The following is a 26010-nucleotide window of genomic DNA, read 5'->3' as shown; positions in this document are numbered from 1 at the left end:
TACAATCATGACAACTTTCAGCCTTGTATTTGGTACATTTGTGTTTCAGACAGAAGCAGCATTTTCTTCACAAACACTGCTTATAAGGAGTAACTGTGACTAATGTATACTTACAGTGTGTGTATTGATGATTTCACCAATAGAAATATAAATTACTGGTTTAGTGAGAGTCACCAAGTCTGAATATTCATCAATATTAAATTTATCCTGCAATTCGGGAACATCACAGGCAGCCTGAAAAAAACGCCTTCAGAACAAAGAAGGAGAGAACACTCAGTATGACTCCAAGAGTCATGTGATATGTCAAGAGTATTTCCTTCCCATGACAATGTCAAGCATAGACCCTCCTCTTTAAAGTATGATACACTATGGCACGCTACAGCTTTAGTTTAACACATCAGAAGCAACCTAGTAAATTCAATCATTGATACTGGCCATGTTGATATCTGCTCATTTTCAGAACTGACAGAACTGCTTTCAGTGACCTCATTCTCCTGCCCCCACTGCATTACCATCCTTTGCTCCCAACTACCTCTTGGTTACCCTTTTTCCAAAACACAGGAGATATGACAATTCTTGAACAAAAGCTTACTTCAACTATATGAATAGCTAAATGCCAACCTGCTTTATTCCTGTGCAACCAGGGTTCACATAGGACAGAAGAATGTATGTCTATTCTGCCTGTCCACATCCAAAGTACTGTAATAACTATGTGCAAAAGCAACCTTTATTCTGGATACTTGAAACTCTTGACTTTGCAATCTCATGAACATACAATCCATTGTTCATAAATTCCAGGTACACATTTTATCTGCCATTGTCACTGATGCTTGTGGCAATCTGGCCTGAAATCCTTTTATTTTAAATGGACTGCATATTTGACAGAGACAGAATTTTCCATATTCTTGATTTACTGTTTTCCCTTTTTACTTGCAATGTTACCCTCTGACAAACTTCCCAACTTAATTAGCTATGGTCTTCTACCTGAATTTCTGGTATGACTGCAATAGGTACTCATTAATGATGCTTAGATGAGCATTGTCTCCCATGAACATCTTATTGGATGCAGCATGCTGTAACATCTTTGCAATGGAACCGAGGTTTCTGCGTTGATCTGTCGTCAGCTGACCTCCAGCTGAAAGGTCGATGATGTCAAATGCATCTGGTGCGACAATGGCTGGATTCATGTAGCGATAATACAGTAAGTTGCCAACAATCTGGGAAAGAGAGAAGAAATGTATCAATAAACAGAAGTACAGGACCCAACCAAATTTTATTGAAACTACTCTGTGTTTCGATAAATTATTTCCTTGTAAGCCTGTTTCCAACACAAAGGTTCTGCTGTACAGAAGCACATACCATCCCCAAATATCTACAGTGTTAAAAAAAAACCCAATATCATAAAGATGCAATAGGGCAGTCAACACAGAGGAAAGCCTGAGCACTATTAGTCACAGGACAATATAGCAGGAAATATTCCTATGCATAAAGATTTAGAACTCCAACTTGCAAAAATGTACCGATAGGAGATACTGTAAGTTACCAATTAATTACTAATATGAGCATGAGACAGTGTCAGGAGAATTAAATGCAACTGAGTTAGCCTAACAGAGGGCAGAATGACCATGGTATAGAGGAATCTGATAATGAAGTTTCAGTGGAGCCAATTTTTAAAGAAGCATAAAGCATTGGCTGCCATCTCTGACAAAGCAAAAATAAGGAGGAAGAATGGCACACCAAGAAGTTAAATTGAGGAAATTCTTTTCCATTTCTTGTCCAAAGCCCTTCTCTCTTTCAGAATAAAAGCCTTCTTCTATATGACAGCAAGACATTCAGGCACAGACCCCTAATTAGTGAGAAACCATTTAATCCAGAAGTAAGAAAATTAGAAGTACAGAAAACAAATGGCATTGGATGATTCAAATATCCAATTTACCTAGTCAAATGTGAGCAGCAGTACATTTCAAAGAACTACACATAGAGATTATCACATTACTCATATGCTCACAATATTCTTCTACCCTGTATTGGATATTTCGTCAAAAGTAATTCTAGCAAGGAAAGATATTAACTCACCATGCTGATTTAAAGCAAAAGCTCTCTCATCACATGCTCATTTGCAGAAGGCCAGGTCACTGAACCTTGGCTTCACCTGCTTTTCATGTGACCAAAATGCATGGAAGAGATTGGGGTCTGAACAAACAGTTGGATACACAGAGAAAAAAAACCAAGCCATTGCTAAGTTCCAGAAATTAATAACCGGTTCCAGTGAGGCCATGTTTGGACAAGTGTTTTATGCAAGCCTCTGGTGTACTCTCACAAACTATGCCGTGGGATGTTAACAGTCTGCTGACCATTAACAGTCTAACTGTTTACTGACAGTAAAAAGAAAACAACATCCATGAAAGAAATTGAATTAATGACATTTGAACTTGCAGGGCAAAAAGAACAGTGTATTATATGAGTATCTTCGGTTGCTAAAAAAAATCTACAGGTAGATATTGCACGCAACTGCAGTTTTGACTTTCATGTGGACAGTTGCATTGTTTCCATGAGGATTAATAAAACCTGCAGTTTTCCACCTAAATTTACAGATGGAAAAAATTAATTCACCTGCATAGAAAGAACCGATGTCTCAGAATGGGAAAGCACAGAACTAGAAGAGAGAAGAAAACAGCATTCAGATTGGTAATTATTTTGTAATGAAGCAGAGGCAGAGAAGCTTAAAGAGACGTTGTCAAGTATTCTAATAACCAAACTATATTGTATTAAAAAGTAAAGCGTTCATGGGCATAAATTCAGAATTTACCAGAAGCCACAAAACCAAAGAAATTTCAATGAAAACCCCAACACTGTAGTCATCTAAGAGCAACTAATATTAGGATCCTTTTAGTTCTCCAAACCAACTGAAATGTGAAATACAAAACTGACCAGGCATCATGGGAAGCGATTCTACATATTGCCATCAAAATATCCCAGTGTGTTACGGATGGGGCATTAGGAATATCAGAATTTGGCATACAGCTTTTTAACTTGTCTCTTTAAGGAAGGAGCAGTAGGCAGTGACCACCCAAGGTTTACGTTCTAGGAGCAACAGTAAACCCCAGGTCAAGAAATCTAAAGGTCCAAATGCCCAAGATACTCAAAACAAAACAGATGCATCAGGATACTTCCTTCTAAACAATGTATTACATCTCAAGCAATGTGTATGAAGCTAATGGCAATAGCCTGATGTGAAATATTTTCTATCTGTAGAGGTAAATTAATGGGTTTACATGTGCTCCTCTCCACATATACACCTAACAAGAGAGAAGAATGAGACATGCTCGCCACAGCCAATGCGGCTGACAGTTATTCACAAAGGTGTACAGATCCTCACCTTCAGAAGCTCATCCTCACCAGCATCAGGAAACTTCTCATGCAGGGAGTCTTTTAGGACCTTGGCAATGAAACGCATTCCATACCTGAGACAAAGAAAAGGTCAAATAAGACTGCTGCAAGCATGAAGACACCAGTAACTTCTCAGGGATAACACTGGTGCATCAGACTCACGGGATTTTGTCCACTGAACTAATAATGGCAGACAGGAACTTGTCTGTCACTGTCCTCATGTTTCTGATTGAGGCATCCAGACGCGTCCTCACCTCTTCATGACTTAGGGCTTGCTCAGGAGTAACATCATACGGCAGTTTGCTATTTGAAAAAGTCAGACATATAAAGGAGAGTATTACTTCAAAAACATATAGCCTGACACAGAAACATGTTTATATTCACTTCACTGCCAAAAACTATGCACTGCCTTTAATAAACCTGTTTGACACCGTCAGCACTGAAATTCTTTTGCTTTTACTTCCTTTACTTCCCCTTGCACTGGCCACTGAGAGAAAGACCCAGATAACTCAAAATTTCATCTTTTTTACACCATGCACACTAGGCAAAAAAAGCACCATCCATACCCACATAGTGGTACTTCAGACTGCGAATTGGTGAAAATGAAAGCTATGCATTTGAGTATTAAAATGATGAAAACTTGGACACCAGAAGAGCAGCATCCATAAAATCAATGAAACATGCTGCTGAAGGAATAGTTATCCTTTTTTCAATCAGCTGAAACTATTGCATAGTATTCCAGTGAACCCAGACAAATGAAGCTGGTAATTCATAAAGGTGTATCCTAAATCTCATGTATAGAGAAGAATCTGAATACACATCATCACTTCCATTTTTACCATGCCCAGAATTTTGCATAAAGTGTGCAAAGGTATATGACTGCTTTAGATATGGAGGAAGTAATTCATCTATATGGCTTTTGCTTTTTTTTAAGTACGTTAAAAAACCCCAATAACACAACAGAATCCTCAAGTTCTAGCAAATCACAACCACTGAGGAAAAAGAGACCAGAATGACACAAAATCACATAGCTCAATAAAATTGTCATCAACAGCTGGTATTAATTAGAAAGATATTAGGACCAAGGAGAATTATACGCAATGTGACACTTTTTGCCAGCAAGAGCGGCTTTGTGTGCTTGAGGGCAGTACCTGTTTGCACAGGCCAAGAGTGACATGAACAGGGACTGACATGCCAACAATTCCCAAATACATTTTCTTACAATACATTCTTCTAGGTTAGAGGGCATCTACCTATCAAGTTAACATAGGAAAACACCAAAGAGTATTTCTTTTTCCATCATTTAAAGACATTCCTGTTCAATACTCTCAGCACCATAACCAGAGTAAGAACTTTAGAACTTTCAGATGAAAGCTGTCTTGATGAGAAAGTCAGTTGGACAGATGCATGCAGTGGAGCCAAGGATGGTTTTGAATGACTAACTGAGCAATGCAAAGCAGCTAAGCAATGTTTAGAAAAATACAATATTAACAGGTCCCATACCTGGCCTCTCCAGTTTGAGATTCCATCTGGTTAACCCAAGACTTGTAAATATCCACAGGATCAGTTTTGATATTAAGTGACTTGTCATCGATGATTTCCTTCACAACTGGTGCAAGGATCTGCCTCAGGGCATTCTGACCACGGGCACCACGATTGAAACTTACCACCATTTTAATAACAGTAGGATTCCCAGTGACAATTTCATGTATCTGGTCTACTTTTGATCTGAAGAAGAAAGAATCTATTTGAAATTTGAGGTATGCATAACTCTGTCACTGCCTACACTTCCCTGGACTACTGTTCCAAGCATAACTTTGGGGGTGGGGTGGCAGGGGGAGACACACAAGTTTTTTACAAGTTGTTATTTGTTTCAGGGTATATATCATCTTCATGCTTAAAAAGCATTCCCAAAAAATACTTGAGGGTAGTTCCTCAAAAAGTTCATTGCATATTCTTCCTCACAGCAAGTTGTGCCACTCTGTATTGTAAAGACATGTAACTCAAACTGACGCTTTGAGTTACAGTCATCTAAGTCATGTTACACTGAGCTCCTAAGGCCCAACCAATGCAAAAAAACATATCTGAGGACAGACAGAGTTCCTAACACTGACAGGAAGTAGAAATGCCGAACAACAGAGATTTCAGACTCCTCATTAGCTTTTGGAAATCCAGACAGCTTAGATTTAGCACTCTTCCTGGCTCCTAAAGCCTGAGTTTGCAGTTTGTTGGACATATTTATAATCAGACACTGGAGAATTGAGATTAGACTGAATTTTAGCATGACTTTGCATCAGATAAGAAGTAGCTGCATTGTTGAGCAGTGAAATCTTGATTGAAGTAGAAAGCCTTCATCTTCTATGGGCATACTTGATTCTTCTTTGATAGACTACATTAATAGATATGAAATGGGAAAAGGACAGTGAAGGGACAGATTAGCATTATTTACATATAAGCACTAGACTTCACATGAAAATGTGCCTCATTTTCAGGAACTGCCAAAACTGATTCAACAGCAAGAACATGTCGTATGCTACCACATACTTGATCTCTTCCTGCAGTGCTGTTTGGAAAAGTCGCAACAACAGGTATTCCTCTCTTTGATTGGATGCATAGTTATACAGCGTGAAGATGACAGAATCCATGAATTTTGTGGATTTATTTTGAGGCATCTGAAAAATCAGCTTGGCCAAGTAGGTGGGGTTAGTCTACAACAACAAGAAAAATTACTTAGTGTGCAAGTCCCCGCTGGTGTTGCTAAAAACTGAGGTGGCTCAAAATAGTTGCTGGCTGGACTTGATTTTAAAGGTCTTTTCCAACCTTACTGCTTCTATAACAATGACAGTGCACAAGCAAAGACTGTGCTAAGACATACAACCTTTTATGACAGAAGGTTACCAAGTGGTGTAAGAAATTGCTTACCTGAAGTAGGTAGAACAAATGCTGATAGGCTTCTAACTTTTCTCTCTTTTCTTTGCTCAATGCTTTCAAACCTCCCCTTTGTTTGTTCAGCATCATCATGTCAGAGAGCTGTTCCTTGTTCTTCTTGGTAAGTTTTTTGCTATGAGAAACAACATCCTGGAAAGAAAGAACAGGTACAGATTTCACTCTGAGAAGTTTCAAACAAGAAATACTGGAAAACAGCTGCATCTGAGAGCTACATCTCTTGGATGTGGAAATGCAGGGTCAAGGAATGCCTGGGGCTATTAAAGTGAAGGATTGTTTGCTATGGCAGCAGTTTCTCCAACTGGAAGTATATGTTCTGCTTTGTTCCTGACTTTGTCTGAAACCCTAGAAGGGTTACTCACTCTTGGTAGCAACTACAATCAGCGCTGGTAGCATTCTGAAGACACTTGGAAATGTTTTCCTTTTTTAAACTGGGCTTACAGTTTACAAATATTGTTCCATATTCAGCTAGCTCACTACCTCCATATACTCTGACAGCAATGGCACTTTTCACCGCAATCATCAGCCCAACCACTGCAGCTTCCTTCTAAGATAAATTACACTACACCAATTGAGATTTTGCACTCAGAGAAGCCTAAGTGTAATGAATCCAGTACCACATGAAAAGCTGACCAGTACTTCAGCTTGAAGAAAAGACAATGCTGTAGCTGAAAACTTGTGGCATGTGTGTGACTTGTTTAACCACAAAGGAGCAACAAAAAGAATCTCAAAGCCTTTCATTACAAAACCTGTTGCATTTGTTAGATCAAGGTAGTCTTGTTGCCTTTTTTAGCTTCAGGACTTGTTTCTTCTCTTCCTACAGTCTTCTTTTCTAGGGATACATACTAAATTAGTGGAATGAACTAAGAACATACTGGGAGTAAAAACTAAGTCAGGGGAAATGTTTTCCACTGGGCCTGAGCAACCAACATCTGAGGCCAGAAGCTCTCCATGCTAACTACCACTGGGCTCAATTCTATGTGTACCTGGTCTCCCAACAACACATTTCTTACCTGCAATGTAATTTTGTTTTTCACTAGCAAACCAATTTTGATGTCCATGAGATTGAGGTCGTTCTCCAGTTGCTGATTGGATCGGATCAAGGTTACAACTTCTTCACGCAGTTTCATTAGCTCAAGCTCCTCCTGAAAATCTTGGTCACTCTGATCGAGCAAGTGGACAAATTTCCGAACCACAGCCATAGGTGGATTTTCAGCATTAACTAAAAACAGGCAATAAAATAGATAACACTAGGGTATGGCAAACAGAAGTAAATATATGCCTTATCTATGTTTAAACAGCACATCAAGGACCACCCAGAGTCAAATTAGTACCATCTTGTCTGAACAGCTTCAGACATTTTGATTCTCCTGTTTTGAGAAAGTTGTAAGAGAACTAAATCAAGAACAAAGTCAGTATCAGCATAGGGTAGTCCACACTGTCAGAGCTAACTGCAAAGCTACAGTTATATTTTTCAGGAAAAGAAAAAAAAAGGTAGCTAGAATCAACTTCTCCTTCAGCCTCAAGAACTACCTACTCCCTGCACTGCCCAATCAACTTCACCCCAATTGCTCCTCAAAACTGTCTTGATATTATAGAACACACAGCCAATATCACACTGGTTGACAAGAAGCTTGACATGACCCAGCAATGTGCACTTGCAGCACAGAAAGCCAACTGCATCCTGGGCTGAATCAAAAGCAGTGTGGTAGGAGGTTTCCTCCTCTACTCTATTCTAATGACACCCCACCTGGAGTACTGTGTTCAGCTCTGGGGCCCCCAACACAGTAAGAAGGATATGGAGCTGCAGGACCGAGTCCAGAGGAAGGCTACAAAGAAGATCAGGGACGGGAGGATCTCTCCTATGGAGACAGGCAGAGAGTTGGGGAATCTCTTCTATGAATCTATGATCCCTCACAAACAGAGATTCGAGGTACATCAGTTTTCTCCTCTTGGCAATACTTACTGAGGGTTTTATAGTCTTCTCGGGCTTTGTTTGCTCGAATAAAGGCTTGAATTTTTACAACATCATTGATCTAGGATTTAAGAAACAAAAACACACTTGACATAATTCTGGAAAGAGTACTGAAGTCAGGTACAGAATACATTTAACAAGATAGCCTCTTACGTGGTTTCTGAAATACTGCAGACGATCTCTGTAACGTCTTCTGGCTTGATACATCCTGGTCATTGACTGAATCTATTGAAGGGTAACCAAAACACTCAGAAACCTTATCTACGAAGTCCAGTACCCCAAAGGCTTACCAAAACAGTCAGCAGAGAACCTGCACTACCTTTACTACTTGGTCCTTTTGTGCACGTAGGTAATCCAAACGGATTTGATATGCCTTCCTTTGCTTGTAGCCACGCCATTGAGACTGAAAACAAAATAGGCACACTCACTTTACTTTTCTAATTGAACAGAAGTAATTAGAAATCTGAGCTTTGCGTTCCTCAGTTTCCAACTGCCCTTTTGGCTAAATGAAACATGAAGGAGAAACACTTGTCTTATCAAGAGATACACTGTGTGAAGCATTAACTATTTAGCAAATGTAATCATGAGAGACTCGAAATTACTCCATGAAGAGCCTGGGCCTTCTGAAGCACAGTTAGGGGTTAAGGATACAGTGAAACAGTCAAGTTGACAGAAACTGTTCTACATGAGGATCAGGTGTTAGCAGCTGCTGCTTCTGAGAACAATGGTGTAACATTTTAAGCCTTCCCAGCAGACCCACTGCCCTCCACACTTGGGAATAGTCAGGCAAGGGGTTGCACTACACTTAAAGGGAGAGTGTGCTATTTTAATGAGCTGGGAGTGGGTCTGGAGGTTTTGTTAAATATACAGGCAGAGTATGTGCTACTTAGGCAGAAACAAATGGACATATACTGCTGAAATAATAAAATGGTAATAGGATGCAAAGTAACTATTGCATTTGCACACATTTCAGTTACAACACCATAGAAAGAATTTTTTTGTGACTGTCCTATAAATGCACTTGACTTCATGCTGAATTATCCAACCATCTCCTTCAGGTCCCCAGTCCTCCAAATCCCTGGACAAATTTGAAGAGAAGCAAGAATACTGAAGACCATGTTGTTTCTCTTTAATTCATGATGAATCACAGCAGCAATGCATGTCATGGTACTATCACCATCTACATGTACAACACACTTCATATTTCCTTACGCCTGAAACACTGAAACGTGTAAAAAAATAATTGTGAAAGCCTCCTCAAATAACTTTTTCTTTCTCCAATTCTATGTGATTATTGAATTGATTATATATGACACCTAAAAGCGAATAATATACCAACTCACTGGAGAAGAAAATGTTTTTAGATAAGTTACAATATGAGGCAAAGACAATTGTATGCTGTAACTACCTGAATTGAACAAAAACTGTTAATAGCCTTGTGTACAGAAAACAACTGCAGAGTACAAGTTCCAAACAGAATTAAAGGGTATCACTACCTGAATGCAAGTGATTGCTGGGACTTGCTTCTTCAAAAAATTCATTCTTGAGTTAAATTCCTGGCGAACAAGATACCCTCGACAGCAAGCCTGAAGTTTCATAATCAGGTTCTCATTTGCAAGCCACAACTGTTCTCGGTTGTATGCTGCAGTGACTCCAGATATGGTGCTCTGATTTAATGTTATGATAGGAAGAGAAGCCAGAAAAAGAAAATGGAAATACAAGAAAAAGGATGTTACATCAGCTTTCCACACCGTGCTTACAAGAAACTCCAAAGTTGTCTTTCAAAAAACAGTGACATAATCGTACCATACTCTTTTAGTGACAGGATAAATTTTTATGAAATAGGACAAGGAGTTGTGACACATATAATCTTATGATGCCTAGCAAATCAAATGAGTGTTAACATGACTATGGCATTGAAGAATTCTATCTTAGAGCTGCATTAAGGGTGGGACTGGCGAGAACATCAACTTTTGAGAGAAGGAGCATGTGTTAATCTATTACTCTACCTGTATCTCTTCCCGTGACAGCTGAGTGTCATTTTGCACAAATTCTGCTGGTTCATCCCATCCTCCCTCTTTGGTCCGCAGGTTATGATAATAATGATAGCCTCCTCTCACCCAGTGTTTCACCCACTCACTGCCATTGCCTCCTAAGAGCAAAAACTGCAATTAGAAGTCTGAAACTCTGACAAGTGTATTTATTACCTTTCACACATACAAATGTTACAACCAGGAAATTTACTTTACAGATTCTTCTTCCTCCAAGCAAGGAAAGGAATGTTTCTGAGTCCCTAATGACCTCATATGAGAGCTACCTAAACACAACACATTCTATAAGTGGAGAACATTATACTATTCATACTCTTTAAAAAAAAAAAAACAAAAAACAAACCTTATTTCACAAAGCATCCACAGCTGCTATCTACAACACAAGATTTTTTCCATGGGGCTTTTTTACCTCTAGTTCCAATTCCATGTACAATGGAATATATTGCATTTAATTCACAAATAGTTAGCTACTTAAGGTGTACCTGCTGCCCTTTTCTTAACTTCTGACAATTCTTGCTGGTACGTCTCAGCACATTCTGGAGTGACTCCGTATAGCCCAACATCAGGTGAACGCAAGGCACTCAGAGTCTGGCTAACGTCACCATGGTCTACTGCTTCATTAATGGCCAGAATTCCTAAGGAGACTTGGATAACACCAGAAAGCAAGTTAGTTCAGGGGCTCAGTAGCTCACAGCAAGCACAGAAGGGCAGAACAGAGCAAGGCAACACAAACACACCCTTATAGCTGGGTTGTATGTAAGATACACAAATTTTAAGTGTACATAAACATGAAATATAAATAAAAAACCAACTAGACAACTTGCAGTATAGAGGCCTCTTCAGTACAGAGTATCCAACCATGTGTGGAACTGCACCTGACAGCATGTAATGTGTGTGCCCAAAGCTCCGGTATGGTGCTGATTTACCACCAGAACTTTTCAATACACACAGTTACAACTCTCCTCTGATGTCTGTTTCAGTTAACACAGTTTCTTCTGGCAGAGCCAGTCACAACTCAAAAGGGGCCTTTTCAACAACCAGAGCAGTAATTACTTGTTTCTGCAGACAGAAACAACATTGTTATAAAGACTGACATGCAACAATGGGTGGACCAGTCCACCTGCAAACTTCGTTAAGGAGCAAAGGCGAGTATCACTGACGTGTAGTACTCTCAGTATCCAAAAAACATGTGTGTTTGTCTGGCAATACCTATGGGAACCAAGACAAGACAACAGTACCTCATGCAAACAAAAGGTAATGCTCACCAGAAGACACCATTTCAATAGTGCAAGTAAGTGAACAGTCTCACTTCTAAACAACCACCCATTGACACGCACAATTAGTTGCAAACGACAAACAATTGGATAGAGATTTGTCCAACAAGGTAACGTGGTCTAATGGTCACATGCAAAACTGGAAAAAAATGCATATCCCCCCACAACAGAAGAAACTTAGTATTTGAAGAATCCGACATTCACTCCTCAAAAAACCACACCTGCACCAGAAGCCTGTAGGCTCTTTTGGTTTCCTCTGCCACATGTACATGACATTTCTAGTCCCCAACTCTTCCTTAAATAACTGGTGGCAGGTAGTAAGGATTAATTGCAATACTGTATGGTAATACTTACATCTCTGGGACTCCTCTGTGTCCTTGTTAGCCTTATGAATCCCATCCTGAATTTCATCTAACCAAAGTACAGCTGTTTCATCCTGTGTGTCCTGAAGAGAATACAAGAAAAATATGCAATATCAGCAGAAAAGTATCACTATTTTTGCCAAGTAAGATAACGTATAGTCAGAAACAGCCAATAGAGTAGTTTTCCATAACAGAGGGAAAAAGAAGTATTTCAGTCTTCCTAACTAACTCCAGCACAAGGACATCATGTGGATTTGCGACTGGCAGAGACTACTATGGCATTACCAAACTAAATACTTTCTCCCAGACAAAAAAAAAAATCTCAGGAAACAGAACAAACAAGAAATTCTATCAATAAGAATCACTCTAATAAGATGAGTGAACACAAGGCCAGGGACTTAGTACCAAAATAGCGAAGAGGATATGATTTCCCAGGAAGGTAGTCCTTCAACAGAAGAGGACTACAGAGAGCTGCTGATGCACATCTGTGTGCAGAAACTAACAAACCTTTGGGTAACTAACATCACATCAGGCTGTTCATTTCTGTGACCACAAAACTTCACAAACCTGCACAAATTAACAAAGCAAAAAGCATCATATGTGTTGTGGATGGGTGTACACACACAGCAGTCAAAGCCATGTTTTAAATCTTTATTTTAATAGATTGTCTGTCAAAGACCAGTGATCACACCGTATCCTGTATTTTGGCTGGGAAATCTAGCCAAATGAGCTAATGTTACATGCATAAATTTGAGAGAAGGAAAAGGGCAAGTGTTTTGCAAGTCCCAAAATATATATAAAGAACAATGACCCAGCAGTTGCCAAGTATAAGCTTCTCCCCACCCACTGTTGCTTCCTGTAGGTAACTACCAAAAGAAATGCCAAGATGTAACTACCATCCCTCTGACAACTTTCCTCGTACAAACAGAACACAGGAAACCTTTAGTTCTGGGAGGGAATAATAATCACAGTGCACAAAAGAACCACTATTTACAACATTCAAGAGCTTTAAGGCCAGACTTAAAATTAACATTTCCTTATCTGCTTTCCATATTTCAACCACTGTTGGCAGTGGCAGATCTGAAACTAACTGGCTAAATGATACTTCATCCAAGAGCTTAACATGACCTTCACAGGCAGACTTCATCTGAAAGCCAGACAGTCCCACAAGAGTACCAGCAACAGCAAAATTCCTGTCCAGGATGTGGGGGAGAATCATCACTGTAACTCCACTGTACTATCTAGCCACAGAAGTCAACCTGAAGGCTACCCAAACCATGTCATGCTTCTCTACAGTTTTACTGCTGCAAGGCTTTCTGCAAGACACACACAGTGTAACATACTACAGAGTCTACTGTTTTTTTCTCTCTGTCACCTCATCACATCAGAAACATGCATGATACAGCACTCCCCAATCAAGTAATCAACCAAACATCTTCAGGTGAACAATAATCCTCCTCAGCCCCAAGGTACAGAAATCACTAGTTCATAACAGTTGACTTAAGATTGTGCTTATTTTTCCCCACATTGTTACCATATAATATGATCTTCCTGTTTCTGGAATGATTCCTATGCTGCTGAGAGAAGCCCTTTATTTATCTTATGCCTAAATAAGGTAATTTCATACCAACTCAGAAGTTACCAGCACAGTCTGGCACAAGTTTAAGTACAGGATAAAAAGATTTCATTGTTTCATTCTGACTCAGCGAGAGGAAATGCTTCAGCACAAAATGGATCCTGAGGAACCTTAACCCTGTCAAGACCTTGGGAAAGCTGCTTAATTATTTTCATCAGCACTGCATACAGTTTTCAGCTATTGTCATCACCCTGGTTTACCTTTAGTCAAAAACAAAATGTTCAACACAATCTAGACTTTAGCCTCTATACAAAATTGTGCATTGCTACTAGAGCAATGAGCTCCACAGCAGAAAAAAGAAAACAAAACACTCTCAACCTCTGAAAGCAGACATCTGCTACATCTCTGTAAATACATAAGGGAAACAAAAAACCCAGTGCCCTATCCCTACTACCCAAAAATCATTTGCATACACACATGTGCACTCGTCATCCTTTCTTATACCTGTAACATGAAACTTGCTCTTCCTCTCCATCTTCACCTTTCAGTTTAGTGAAAACTGCAACTACGTACAAGTAGGTAGAAGTCCTTGGCTAATGACAACTTCTGCTCAAAAAAGTCATAGCTGTGGAAGTGTCATCAGGTGAACAACAGCATATAATTTGCTGGTAGCATGTATGTTGTTTCACATCTTTTTTAGAATTTATCACTTTACAGATTTTCCCGCTTCCAGAAACTTTCTTATTTGCCAAATATATAATTATACTTAAGAGTACATTTAACACAGAACATTAGAATAAAACACTTAAGCTTGCAGAAAGAAAGAAAACTTGAAATGAGAAGTTCACTACTCCTGTAATAAACATGGTCTCCTCACAAAACCAGATCATTAATATTATTTTTTTCACAAAAAAAAGATACGTCTCTCACTTGGACCTGAGTTTAGCTATAGCAAGCCACCATGTGCACTTAATATCCCTATACCCATCTCCACAGTTCATGGGTTCACACTGCTAGCTGAAATCTCTTTCTGATTGGTTAAGATTGGTTGAAGGTATGCAGAATGCCCACCTCTCCATTGCCAATTTTGATTCCTGACTTTCAAGACCAGTAGGAAACCATTAACTAATGCAAAGGTCTTTCAAGAAGTGCATTTAACTGCACTCACCTGCGCTTTCTCTCTCTTGGCTCGAAGTAGTGTATCCTGGTAATGCTGTGCCACCTTTGGAGTTACACCCTCCAATTTTGCTGCAGGAGTCTGTAAGGCTTGAAGAGTCTTCTTGGTGTCCCCTTCATCCAGAGCTTCGTTAATAAGACCAATTGCCAAAATCCCTACAGAGAAATGCAAATGGAGAGGAGAAATACAAAGTTCCATTCTTGGTTAACAATAATCACAAGCATTGCTTCAGAAGAAAAGTGGTTAGTCCTTCCTAAACCAAGAAACAGCTCAGAACCACAATATTTTTAACAGAAAACATTATTTACTAGCAAAGAAACCAAAGCTATTTCTCTCCCCCAAAGCAGTTGTAATTCTTGAGTGCTACAATCAAAAAAATAAAGTTTCAAAGGGAAACAAAAAAACACCTCAGGCAGACCACATGCAGGGACAAAACTGAATCCTCAGACACCCAGCTCTGAGCTTCTAGAAAGCTCAAATGGCCAGAGTTCACTATACTCCAAGGTTCTGGCTTCTCCAGAAAGAAATCTTCACATGAAATTAAGGACCTGCATGGAATACCATTTAAAAATACAGTAACCTCGTATTTCAGAAAACTCTTTCATTAAGGACATATGTAGTATCAGTTGTATTATCAGAAAAGTGGATGCTATTCAAGTACAGTAAAATTTACTGTTCAGCAAAATAAAGACCTTACAGTTAGGTAAAGGCAAACAGAATCTACATCTATAGCAACCATCCTGAAAATCATGAAAAGACTTGGGTCAAGATGAATCCCATAGTTCATTTGATTCAATTCTCTACTTAAAGAGGGATCCAACCACGGTTTGTTCAGTGCAGAACAAAGCAGTCTTTTAGATAAAGAAAGGAGATCAGTGTGGGAATCTCAAACTTTGGTTCTTGTATTCAAAGATTGTGACGCTTCAACACAAGACTCACAAAACAGAAGTTCATACAAAAAGTAGAACATCTTGGGGAAGAGATTACAATTGGATGGAGTAGAGATCAGGGAAAAATATATCCTGAGGACACTGCAAGAACTGCATCACTAAAATGATGGCATGGGTTCTATCAAAAACCACATACAATAACTTAAGAAAGCACACAGAAAAAAAAATACACACACACACACATATAAATATATAAGTGTGTATATATATATGTGTGTGTGTGTGTGTGTGCGTGTGTGTGTGTGTATATATATAGCCACAAAGCTTGAGGACCTTCTCTGACTAATTTAATTCATTCATACAGGGAAGACAAAACTTATCTTTGCATAAGGGCATATAAAAAGCAGACCAAAGAATTAGGAAATTCCCCAGGAGAACAATTTACATCATTATAGGAATTTCTGCAGCTTTTCTTACAGGACAAGAAGCATTAAAAGAAACAGGATGTTGGGACTACACACACTTTTAGAATTCAACTGTAACCTCTTACACAGAAAAGATACTATAAAACTGGCACCAGTGTGTGCACCCCCAGTGTGGTGCCCTGTTTGTATGGTTTCAACAAATCCACTTATGTAACCCAAATAGGAAACACAGTACCTATTTGGAGATGCAGGAAACAAGTTAACCAAGACAGCACGCACTTAATTTAAAAGTTAACGATCTCTAGAGTATAACTTTTGCAAGAGAAACACAACACACCAAGTACACAAGAAGGAGTGGCAGAAGACACCTGCTTGTCTCAGTGTACAACATAAACTTTATCATCACCTCCACACTTGTGACAAATCTCTCCAGCTTTATGATGCAAAGCTCCAAGCCTTGCTGAGATATTAAATATTATAAAATTATAAATATTTCAAAGATGGCTTCAAAGTTAGTGTCAAACCCACGAGGCTTTCAGTATTGCTCATAAACAAAAATTAAGAACCCTTAATGAAAACAAGAAAACAAGACCCCAAAATTAAACCACATGAAACAGAACATCACAAGGGTCTACTGAAGAATAAGTTTGTTTGTTTCAATGACTCCTCTATCTCCACTCTGGATTTTACATAACTAATACTGTCTTAGCACAAGAAGAATTACTCCAGTATTCTTTTCTGATGAAGTTTTCATAATTACACTCAGACCCAGTCTTTTGTCACTGCTAAAAGACCATTATTAACATAAATACTACTGAGAGAAATAGAAAGTAAAAAACTTGCAGGGCTAGAAGCACAGAAATTACATTAACACTCATCCACCATTTTCAGCTTGCAGCAGTATTGTTTTTCCTTCATGAGTATATAATTTTCAGTACTCACACTTGCTGCAGAGAGTGGTTTGGGTTGGAAGGGACACTAAAGATCACCTAGCTCCAAGTCCCCCTGCCATGGGCAAGGCACACCTTTCACTAGGACAAGACTACAGATCAGGCTGCTCCAAGCCCCGCTGAACCTCGCACTGTGTATGTATGTATATACTACATCTCTTCGTGTTCTCTTCAATATAGGACTACTGACCAAATGCCTGTAAGTGAGTGCAATGCATTAGTGGTAATTCCTCGATCACACCTTTTATGTGAATGCGAAGAAACAGGCTTCCATGCTCCAGGTCAATAAGCCATCTAGAGAAACACTGAGCAGTGAGATTGGCTGAGCAGGGCGTAAGACACATAGTACAGCAGAAGGATTAACTTCAGAAGCATGGTCACAGTGAGAGCTCAAACATCAGTGTCCCCGCACCCAGGGAGCTGGAGTTTCACCAGTGATCTGTGTTAGACACTTGCAACTTCAGAGAGTTTTTGCACATCTTCTGATTACAGAGCTAAATTACTGGCAACTAAACTAGTAAATGAAATACTGGGAAGGTAAAAAAAGCAAAAAGCAAAAAAAAAAAAAAAGAAGAAAAGGAAGAAGAGGAAAATGTGAACAGGGAAAAAGTAGCCATCAAATAAAAGGATAAGACTTCAAGAAAAATATCCTCTACTGAACACAGCAAATTAGGAAGAGGGATGGAGCACTCCAAGACAAGGCTTCAGCTAATTGAGAGATTTTGGAAATACTAGCTTAAATTTGGGGGATTGAAGCAAAATGAGAAGATTCTAGACTAATCCTAGACACTGACACCAGACAACGCATTTCCAATACGAAAAGGGTTGAAATTTACACTGGCAGTATTAACAAACAGCTTTGAAATACTGATGTCAATACCACAAACACAACAGACTGCTTGATCTCTCCATCAACAACAAGTCCTGCAACCAAGACTTTCATATTACAGAACACCAAGTCTTGTTCACAACTAAGATCTTCCTATTTTTCTAATGTATAACACAACTACAAGTCAATCAATAACTTTTTGGATTGACATGCATCTAATTTTAGTACTCCTTATAAGCTACGACCAGTCTACCATGAATTGAACAGAAAAACTTACTTTCATGCTCTTCATGCACAACTTTATTCACATGGTCAACACATGATTGGATATCATTCCATGTGATAAATTCATTTCCTTCTGCACTTCTTTCAGTTTTCAGCTTTACCAAATCATCAATGTATCTGTCAGAAAACAAAACCCAAACCCAGCAAATATGACATTGCAACAAGCTGCTTAGGGAGCACACAACCTAGCACTGAGAACTGCTCACAAAGTGGGAGAGGTAACATGAGGGTTGAAACTGAAAATGGGGAGAAAGAGAAATGCTTGTGTGTGTGAAGGATATCAGCAGAAACGTTAAGTAGGTTCAAACAGACAAAATTGCCAAACAGAAAAAAACACTGAAATGCTGAATAACAGTTGAGGGCAAAGAAAATGGGTGAGCTGGCGTAAGTATTGGTGACAACCTAATGGTATTACAGCATGGTTTTGATGTGAAATCCATGAGAAAGCACTGAAAGCACAGGAGTCAGACCAGTAAAAAACAGTAATTGCAAAAACAAGATGCAAGAGATAGCAGAGATTAAATCCATACCGTAACAAATAATGTAGAAATAATGTAAAATTTAAGAGAAGGAACAGAAAATTCATGAAGCAACATCAAGGATAGCTACAATTCCTCGAATTACTCACCTCTGCGAGTTCTCATCCTCAATGTTTGTAAGGCCTGTGACGGGACTGCTCAATTGTTTCCACACTGTATTCATATCCCCTGAATCCAAAGCCCTGTTAATCAGGGCCACAGAAGACAGCATCTCTACAGCAACAGATAGTTCTGGATGGGTTAGGTGACCCTGCATACAAAGACAATAAGAAATTAATTCTATTCACTCTATACAAACTATTGCTGCACATAGAAAAAATGGAGTAGCTGTCAGAACAGACATGTAACAAGGCAAAGGGACATCCTTTAAGACAACAAAGTAGAAAGGTGAGTATCATAAACAAAGCTAGAGCACCAAGTGAGAGACTGAGGTAAAGTCTTCCAAGGCCGATCAAATAAAGATTAAAGGATTAAATCACATCACAACAGACTGAACGCGAAAGCAGTTCTGTGAAGACTCAACACAGGTTTGTTCCAGAGAACGCATTTAGCAAAACAGACAAGGTAGACCCAGTGACCCATGACAACTTTCAGAAATAACAGAGAAGGTGATACTTACTTCAGGGCTCTGTTGCTGTAAGGTGGCCAGCTCCCTTTGGTAAAGATCTGCAGCAAATGTATAAACCTCTGGTAACTGGGCCTCTGGATTCATCATTTCTGCCACAGTATTCTCAGCATCACCCATTTGAATTGCTGCATTAATTTTGGCTACTGCTGCCAGTTCTAGAAATTCAAAGAGCATAAAAAATAAGGAGAGCAGATAGTTGAGACTCTCATAATAACAGCACTTTCATTTTACTCAAATGGAGTAAATTTTTCATTTTACTTATCTGGAGAAAGAATATTACCCAAACTGCAGGGAAAGAGCCAAACTCTCAGACCCATACACCCCCTACACTAGTTAGCTAGTCTTCCATTACTGAAGACCATTAAAACACACAATGCTCATATTTAATACTAGTTCAACTTTTTGTCTGGTTATCAAGGGACTGTTTTACCATTTCAGTATTCTGATAGTAAGAAGCCTCATTGCAAATTTTTGGTTGGGTGAATCATACAGATTTTCTCTTCCTCTCTACCTCTATCCTGCTCAAGGCAGTAACACAGGCACTCCATAGTGGGTACATGCTGGCTAACTTAAAACACTGCAAGAGGATAAACAAATGTGGACTTCCATGCCTAACAAGTAAGGTACTTCGAAGGCAGATGCCTACTTAATTCGGCATTTGCTATTTTCCTCTTGTATTCTAAATCCTCTCTCCTCCAATCTCTGTTATTCTCCTTTCTACCTATCACAAAATTAATTGCTCATGCACAGTAAGAGAGCTCTGTGTGGTCTCAGAAGCATCTATCAAAAACCAATCAGCAAATGATCTGATTTTATTTGCTACCTGATATTCAGAAACAGAAATGGATCTGTAGCTCAGTGTGAATGATCAGCAGATAAACCTATCTTTCACATCTCTTGGAGCAATCCAGATTTTCTTCACAGATCCACAGTATAAAAATTCATAAAAGTATTCTATAAAAGAGGGTTTTTAATATGGATGCGAAAATTCAATGTTTCTTAATTGAAATTAATGTTTTAATGCTGTTATCTCCAGCCATGTTGTAAGAGCTGAACAAAAGACACTGCAAATAATTAGGGAAACCAACTCTCATGTTCTTAGCAGCTGTGAAGTACTTAAAGAACATTCACAATGACCATTCATACAAGACCCAAATACTGTGCTGCCTCATGTTCTTGATCACACCCACAGTAACTTTGCTACAATAATTTCTGCTGATCCTTACTTTGCTGGTACTGCTGTGCTGCCCTGTTAGCAGCATCCACTCCCAACTGCAACTCTTCTTTCTGCAGAGGACCAGCAAGACCAGCCTAAAGAAAAACCAGAAACTGTAAGGGTGAAACAATGCCAAGTTAATTTCAATTACCTCAATGAAAATACTGCACTTCAACTCAAACTAGAAAGACTATACATACGGAAATCAGAAATTACTCACCAGATTCTCATTTCAGATGCTGAAAGGTTGCATGTGCACAACCTGATCTTTTTTTATATCAGAACTGCAGTCCCATGGACATAGCAATAAAAGGCAAGACTGCCACCGAAGTGATAACATATTTAACACAAAAGGCACAACTTTGATGGAAATGGCTCCCTGTATATGAGCTGTGTGCGGGAGTGAGACTACCAATTGTGCAGTTTAGCATGAAAAATCTATTAAGTAATGTTGTGTTTTACTTCTGAGCAACTATAGGGTTAGCAGAACATCAAAATGGACAACATGCAACTTTGGCTTATACATACACGCTTCTTGGACTATTATGATACTATACAAATACAAATAGAAAAGAAGACTGAGTAACTAGGGGGATAGGAGGACTTAAATAACCTGGGTAGCATTACAGAATCACTGAAGCTGAAAAAGACCCTTAGGATCATTGAGTCCAACCATACACCTAATACTGACAAATCCACCACTAAATCATGTCCCTAAGCACCATGCCTTCAAGCAGTCTATGACCGTATTCTCCACAGTGAAAGTAGTTCAAGCTTATCTGACAGGTGTTTATAAAACACACATATTCACATTATTTGGCCACTGACAATAGCAAAATGAGGGAGGACACATCTTAATTTTAATAATTCTATATACACATAAGTTGGTAGTTTAAGGTTTGGTCTACTGTATGTACACCTACACACAAACATACTGGCCTTTCACATGCAGAGATAAAGCCTAAATAAGAGGCTTACTGAATGTTTCCATCTCTTTAACATTGACTTTTTCTAGACAACACTAAACTGTAATGCAGGGATATACCAAGTGATTAGTACACAGTTGTATGGGGTGAAAGGCAGAAGCAGGGGAAAACCTCACAAATCAGGGTAATTACACTTTTCCATACCTCCTGTTTCTGTTGTCTATCACTCAAGAACTGCTTGAAATACCAGTCGCAATTTTCTCGTAGTAATCCTTTAAGTCCCAGGGCTGGTGTTGCCAAAGCTTCATACAGTGCTAATGCATCTCCTCGTTCCAAAGCCAGGTCAATCTTTGATATGGCTGCGTGTGCTAGCAACAGTAAAACAGAGTCTTGAGAAAGTCCCGTGGATTACACAGCCTACCGCTCAGAAAGAAATACTCTTAGACCTGATAGATAGCAAGTTAGGTATGAAATCCAAAAGGAGCACTTCCAGAATCAATTATGAAGTCAATTATGAATTATTAGCCTGAAAAACAGGTTAATGGTTGGAAATGGCATACACTATCCAGGATGAAGAATTGAAGGGCCCAGCAACATGGACAATCCATTTCCAAAAGGAAGGATAACAGAAGTCATAGTGAATTAGGCTTACAATTATGTACTAATAATGACTAAAAAAACAAAACAAGACCAAAACCAACTAACAACAACAAAACCACACAACTGAAGAAAACCAAAACACCCCACCACTAAAACAACCCACAAAAACAGGGGAGCTGTCCTGAAATTTTGTCACCATTACAGAAAAAGAGGAGCACAGGTATAATTTTGAAGTACTCTTTTAATTAAAACTATTAGTATAACATTACACTTACTGTTCACTTTATTGATGTTTCCCTGAATCTCAGCTTGAGTCAGAAGTTCTTCATACACATCTCTCTCTCTATCTGAACTTTCTGAGGCAATCTGAAGACGAAATAAAAACTAATCAGAGTTTCTACAGCTTCTTTCTCCCTTACAGACCTTCTAACTGAAAAGGTCAGGAAGGGTAAGTGTTGACCCATATAGAGCTGTGATAGGCCATACATACACTACCTCTACACAAGCAAAAAGAAGTCCTAGACATAAATACATTTGGAGTAACTATAGTCAAACTCTGATACAGACAGCTTAGAAACATCTTATTTCAATCTAATGGCTCTACTGAACACACAGTAGAGCTCCAGAACATAGAAAGCAGTACAGGCATGTGTTATACAGTGTTCTAAAGCAACATGGACCACTTCCACCATCAGTCACTTTTGCTCATCATTTCATTGTTAGGAAAACATATCTATGAAAACAGAAGGATGCATTCCCAACATAAAAACGCTGACAGGAATTCTGTATCTATGTGGTCCACATTTCAGACAGTTAAGCAGACTAACGCAGCTAACTATTGCCTGTTTTCTGCAAGATAGGTTACTGGGGAACATAATAGAATGCCACGAGGAGTAAATCCACCTAAGACCACACATACATGACCTTAACACACATTTGGCAAATTCCCCACAGTTTACACTGCAATACAACATGCATGCAAATGGTTTGAAAGAAGAACTGAACTACCCTATTTTTAGCATTCTCCATTTTGTCTTGCTTTGCTCTGTAGAGGGTGGCTTGGTAAGTGGATTCCAGTTGATCATCCAGATTTATTAGCATGGCATTAGGGTTCTTCATTGCTGTAAGAGTGTCAGCTGGCACCTGACGGTCAATTGCTTCATTAATGGCAATTACAGCAGCATGCACTGAAAAACAAGCCAGTCTGCCAGTTACTCCCAAACAAAACAGCATTGTTAAAAATCAAGAAACCCATAATCCCTTATTTGAAAAGAGCAGAAAAACTATCTGCAAATTAACTGGAAAACAAAAAGAATTATCAAAGTATCTCTCATTTCATCATGGCCTTGCGTTGTTGAAAAACAACAGCAGCCTACTTTCTAGTTACAATACTTTAAGTAGTCAAATCATCATCCTCCAGAAAAAAGAAAAATACACACATGAAATAATAAAAACATCTTCCCAGTTTTCGAAAAGGCCTATCAGAAAGACTGTACTAGGCTTAAAACCTGCAGCATTAAAACCAACACTTAACTGATCTGCTGATTTGAATAAGCAAACAAAATGCCATTTTTCCTTACATGCAGCTTCATCCACAGAAAGTTCATTTGCAAGAATTCCTCCAATCTTGCTGAAGGCAGGCATCTGAATACCATACTTCTCCAGTTCAAGCCTCATATTACTGATTTCCTCCTCTGAAACATACGTTAAAATAGTGTTACATGGCATTAGCAATGCATTACCATTGTTGCACTAACTGCTGCTAAAAAAAAATAGGACAGCTACAATAGATGACAATTACTATTTAAATAATACTTTGAATGTAACTCGGTAAGTGAAACAAAATAAAGAAAATGCTAAGACATTTTGCACACCTTCCTAAAATCTACATTTCTCCCAGAAACTTGTACAGGAGTATTCTGTAGTTTTTCTCATAAGAAAACAATGCAAGAACTCTCATGAGGAGCTGGAAACCAACTCCATTCTGAGGTACCTCAACTGTGGTTGCCAACAGGTCAGGAAAACACACAGGCAGTAGTTTAAGATTTTCTTTTTCCCCACAAACAGGCTTCACTGAGAGAAGCAAATGCAGTGTGTCAACAAGTGTGGTTGCTAAATACCATACAACTCTAAAAGATAGCTAATAGTTCAGCATTTTATTGGTACAATCAACAACCAATTTGCAGAGAAATAAAGTTTATACACCTTTTAAACCAGATACGTGCCCTTGGGCAAGAACCTCACTAATGCAAAACAGAATTTGACACTTTCACAAAATTAAGGAAGTGAAACTTTGAGGAGGTGTGTGGACACACAACTTTGTGCTGGCATCGCCTGCAGCAGATCAGCTGTCAAATACTTCTTCAGATTCTAAACTGTCACAGGAGGTCAGAACCATTTACTAAGTTCCAAATTGAAAATTCTCCTAAGGAGATGGATGCAAGGCTTAAGTATCTTACAACAGAGACAAAAGAGTTAAGACATTGTTATTCGTGAAATAAATGATTACAGAACCGATGACTATCTAACTGCCTGGCTGAGAAGCTGGCAAATGAAGTCTCTTTTTCTTAAATTACTAAAACTCCTCACAGCCATTAATTTATAATTTATTTACATTAAGGATATCAACAGCAACAATCCTTGAATTGACCTAAACATAACTGATCTAGAAGGGTATGGGATAAAGACTTTTACTTAAGTGCTGGGTTTATTTTACCTGTGAAGTCCACCTTGCCATACAAATCCTGAATTTGGGGGGCAAGACCCAGTTTAAAAAGGTACAGACTAGAAAAGAAAAGAAGCAAATAATTAGAACTAGTCATTTTTCCTTACAGTTCTGACAATGATACAGTTTTAGGAGATATAAATTCAAGGAGAGGTAAGCCAATATAACAGCTGATAATCACCAAGAGAGTGAGCTGACTCTTCTCTCCCCACCTCAGCAGCATGTAACTGGCCCACCACTATGAAGTCATTACAGAATGGTTGAAGCTAGAAGGACACTCTCAAGTTTGTTCAAGCTCCCTTTTCAAACCAGGTCACATAGTATCAAGTTCCCCAGGATCATTTCAGATGGCTTTTGAAGATCAAAGCAGTGGAGACCCCACATTTCAGAGCAACCTGTGCCACTCTTTGGTCACTCTCACAGACAAAGGAAACATTTCCTGATGTTAAGAGGGAATCTCCTGTGGTTCAGATAATGCCAATTGCCTCTTGTCACACTATGGGACATCACTGAGAAGAGCCTGGCTTCACATCTTCATCACCTTTGCATCCTCCCTTCAGATAGCTGCACACATTGTTGAGAGTCCCCTGGCACTATATGTTACATAGGCTGAATAGTCCCAACTGTCTCTCAGCCTATTGTGATAGGCGAGATCCTCTAGTCCATTAAGCATCTTAGTGACCGTTCCTTCAACTCTCTCCAGCTTGTTTGTGTCTCTCTAATGCTGGAAAGCCCAGAACTGGACACAGGACTGCAGGTGTGGCATCTCCATTCACTAGGCTGATCTGGCTTTCTCAAATGGGGTTAATGTATTCACCCACGGCCTGATGAGAAATGGAATCACTACAAAGGAGGGATGAACCCACACAGCTGCAGAAAGATGGGTCTGGGAAAAGAAAAACAGCTCCTACTTTTTGCCTGTCATGCTAGCTCAACACAGATCACAGAATCACAGAAAAGCTTGGGTTGAAGGGACCTTAAAGATCATCTACTTTCAATTCACCCTGCTTCCACAGGCAGGGACACCTTCCACTACTCCCAGGTTGTTCCAAGTCCCATCCAACCTGGCCTTGAACACTTCCAGGGATGGGACAGCCAAAGCTTCTCTGGGTAATCTGTGCCAGTGCCTTACTATCTTCTTGGTTAAGGAATGCCTAGCTCTGCCTCAGACAGCAGAGAGGGTGGGAACCAGAATGAAAAGGCAGTAATCTCAACATACTTGCCTGGCTTTTTTCCTTCAGAATCT

The 26010-nt window shown here is 39.2% G+C and overlaps 1 protein-coding gene across 2 annotated transcripts in view; it reads right to left on the bottom strand.

Annotated features, from left to right (window-relative positions):
• IQGAP1 (IQ motif containing GTPase activating protein 1) overlaps positions 1-26010 on the bottom strand; it is a 54384-nt gene that overhangs the window by 11678 nt on the left and 16696 nt on the right. For both annotated transcript variants that reach the window (XM_064388414.1, XM_064388415.1), the window contains 25 exons: positions 24756-24823; positions 23620-23733; positions 23048-23226; positions 22315-22405; positions 21644-21807; positions 20524-20608; positions 19289-19452; positions 18759-18919; positions 18123-18247; positions 14743-14906; positions 11991-12081; positions 10845-11006; positions 10321-10463; positions 9808-9978; positions 8631-8714; positions 8465-8536; positions 8303-8372; positions 7350-7558; positions 6313-6468; positions 5935-6098; positions 4894-5118; positions 3553-3693; positions 3380-3464; positions 985-1217; positions 115-247 (listed from right to left, as the gene is read on the bottom strand). In XM_064388414.1, coding sequence (XP_064244484.1) covers positions 115-247; positions 985-1217; positions 3380-3464; positions 3553-3693; positions 4894-5118; positions 5935-6098; positions 6313-6468; positions 7350-7558; positions 8303-8372; positions 8465-8536; positions 8631-8714; positions 9808-9978; positions 10321-10463; positions 10845-11006; positions 11991-12081; positions 14743-14906; positions 18123-18247; positions 18759-18919; positions 19289-19452; positions 20524-20608; positions 21644-21807; positions 22315-22405; positions 23048-23226; positions 23620-23733; positions 24756-24823 — 3454 coding nt within the window. The remainder of the gene's footprint in view (positions 1-114; positions 248-984; positions 1218-3379; positions 3465-3552; positions 3694-4893; positions 5119-5934; positions 6099-6312; positions 6469-7349; positions 7559-8302; positions 8373-8464; positions 8537-8630; positions 8715-9807; positions 9979-10320; positions 10464-10844; positions 11007-11990; positions 12082-14742; positions 14907-18122; positions 18248-18758; positions 18920-19288; positions 19453-20523; positions 20609-21643; positions 21808-22314; positions 22406-23047; positions 23227-23619; positions 23734-24755; positions 24824-26010) is intronic.

This window comes from Passer domesticus, chromosome 14, assembly GCF_036417665.1.
Source record: "Passer domesticus isolate bPasDom1 chromosome 14, bPasDom1.hap1, whole genome shotgun sequence".
NCBI lineage: Eukaryota > Metazoa > Chordata > Aves > Passeriformes > Passeridae > Passer > Passer domesticus.
This window is presented reverse-complemented; position numbering and strand designations above follow the sequence as displayed.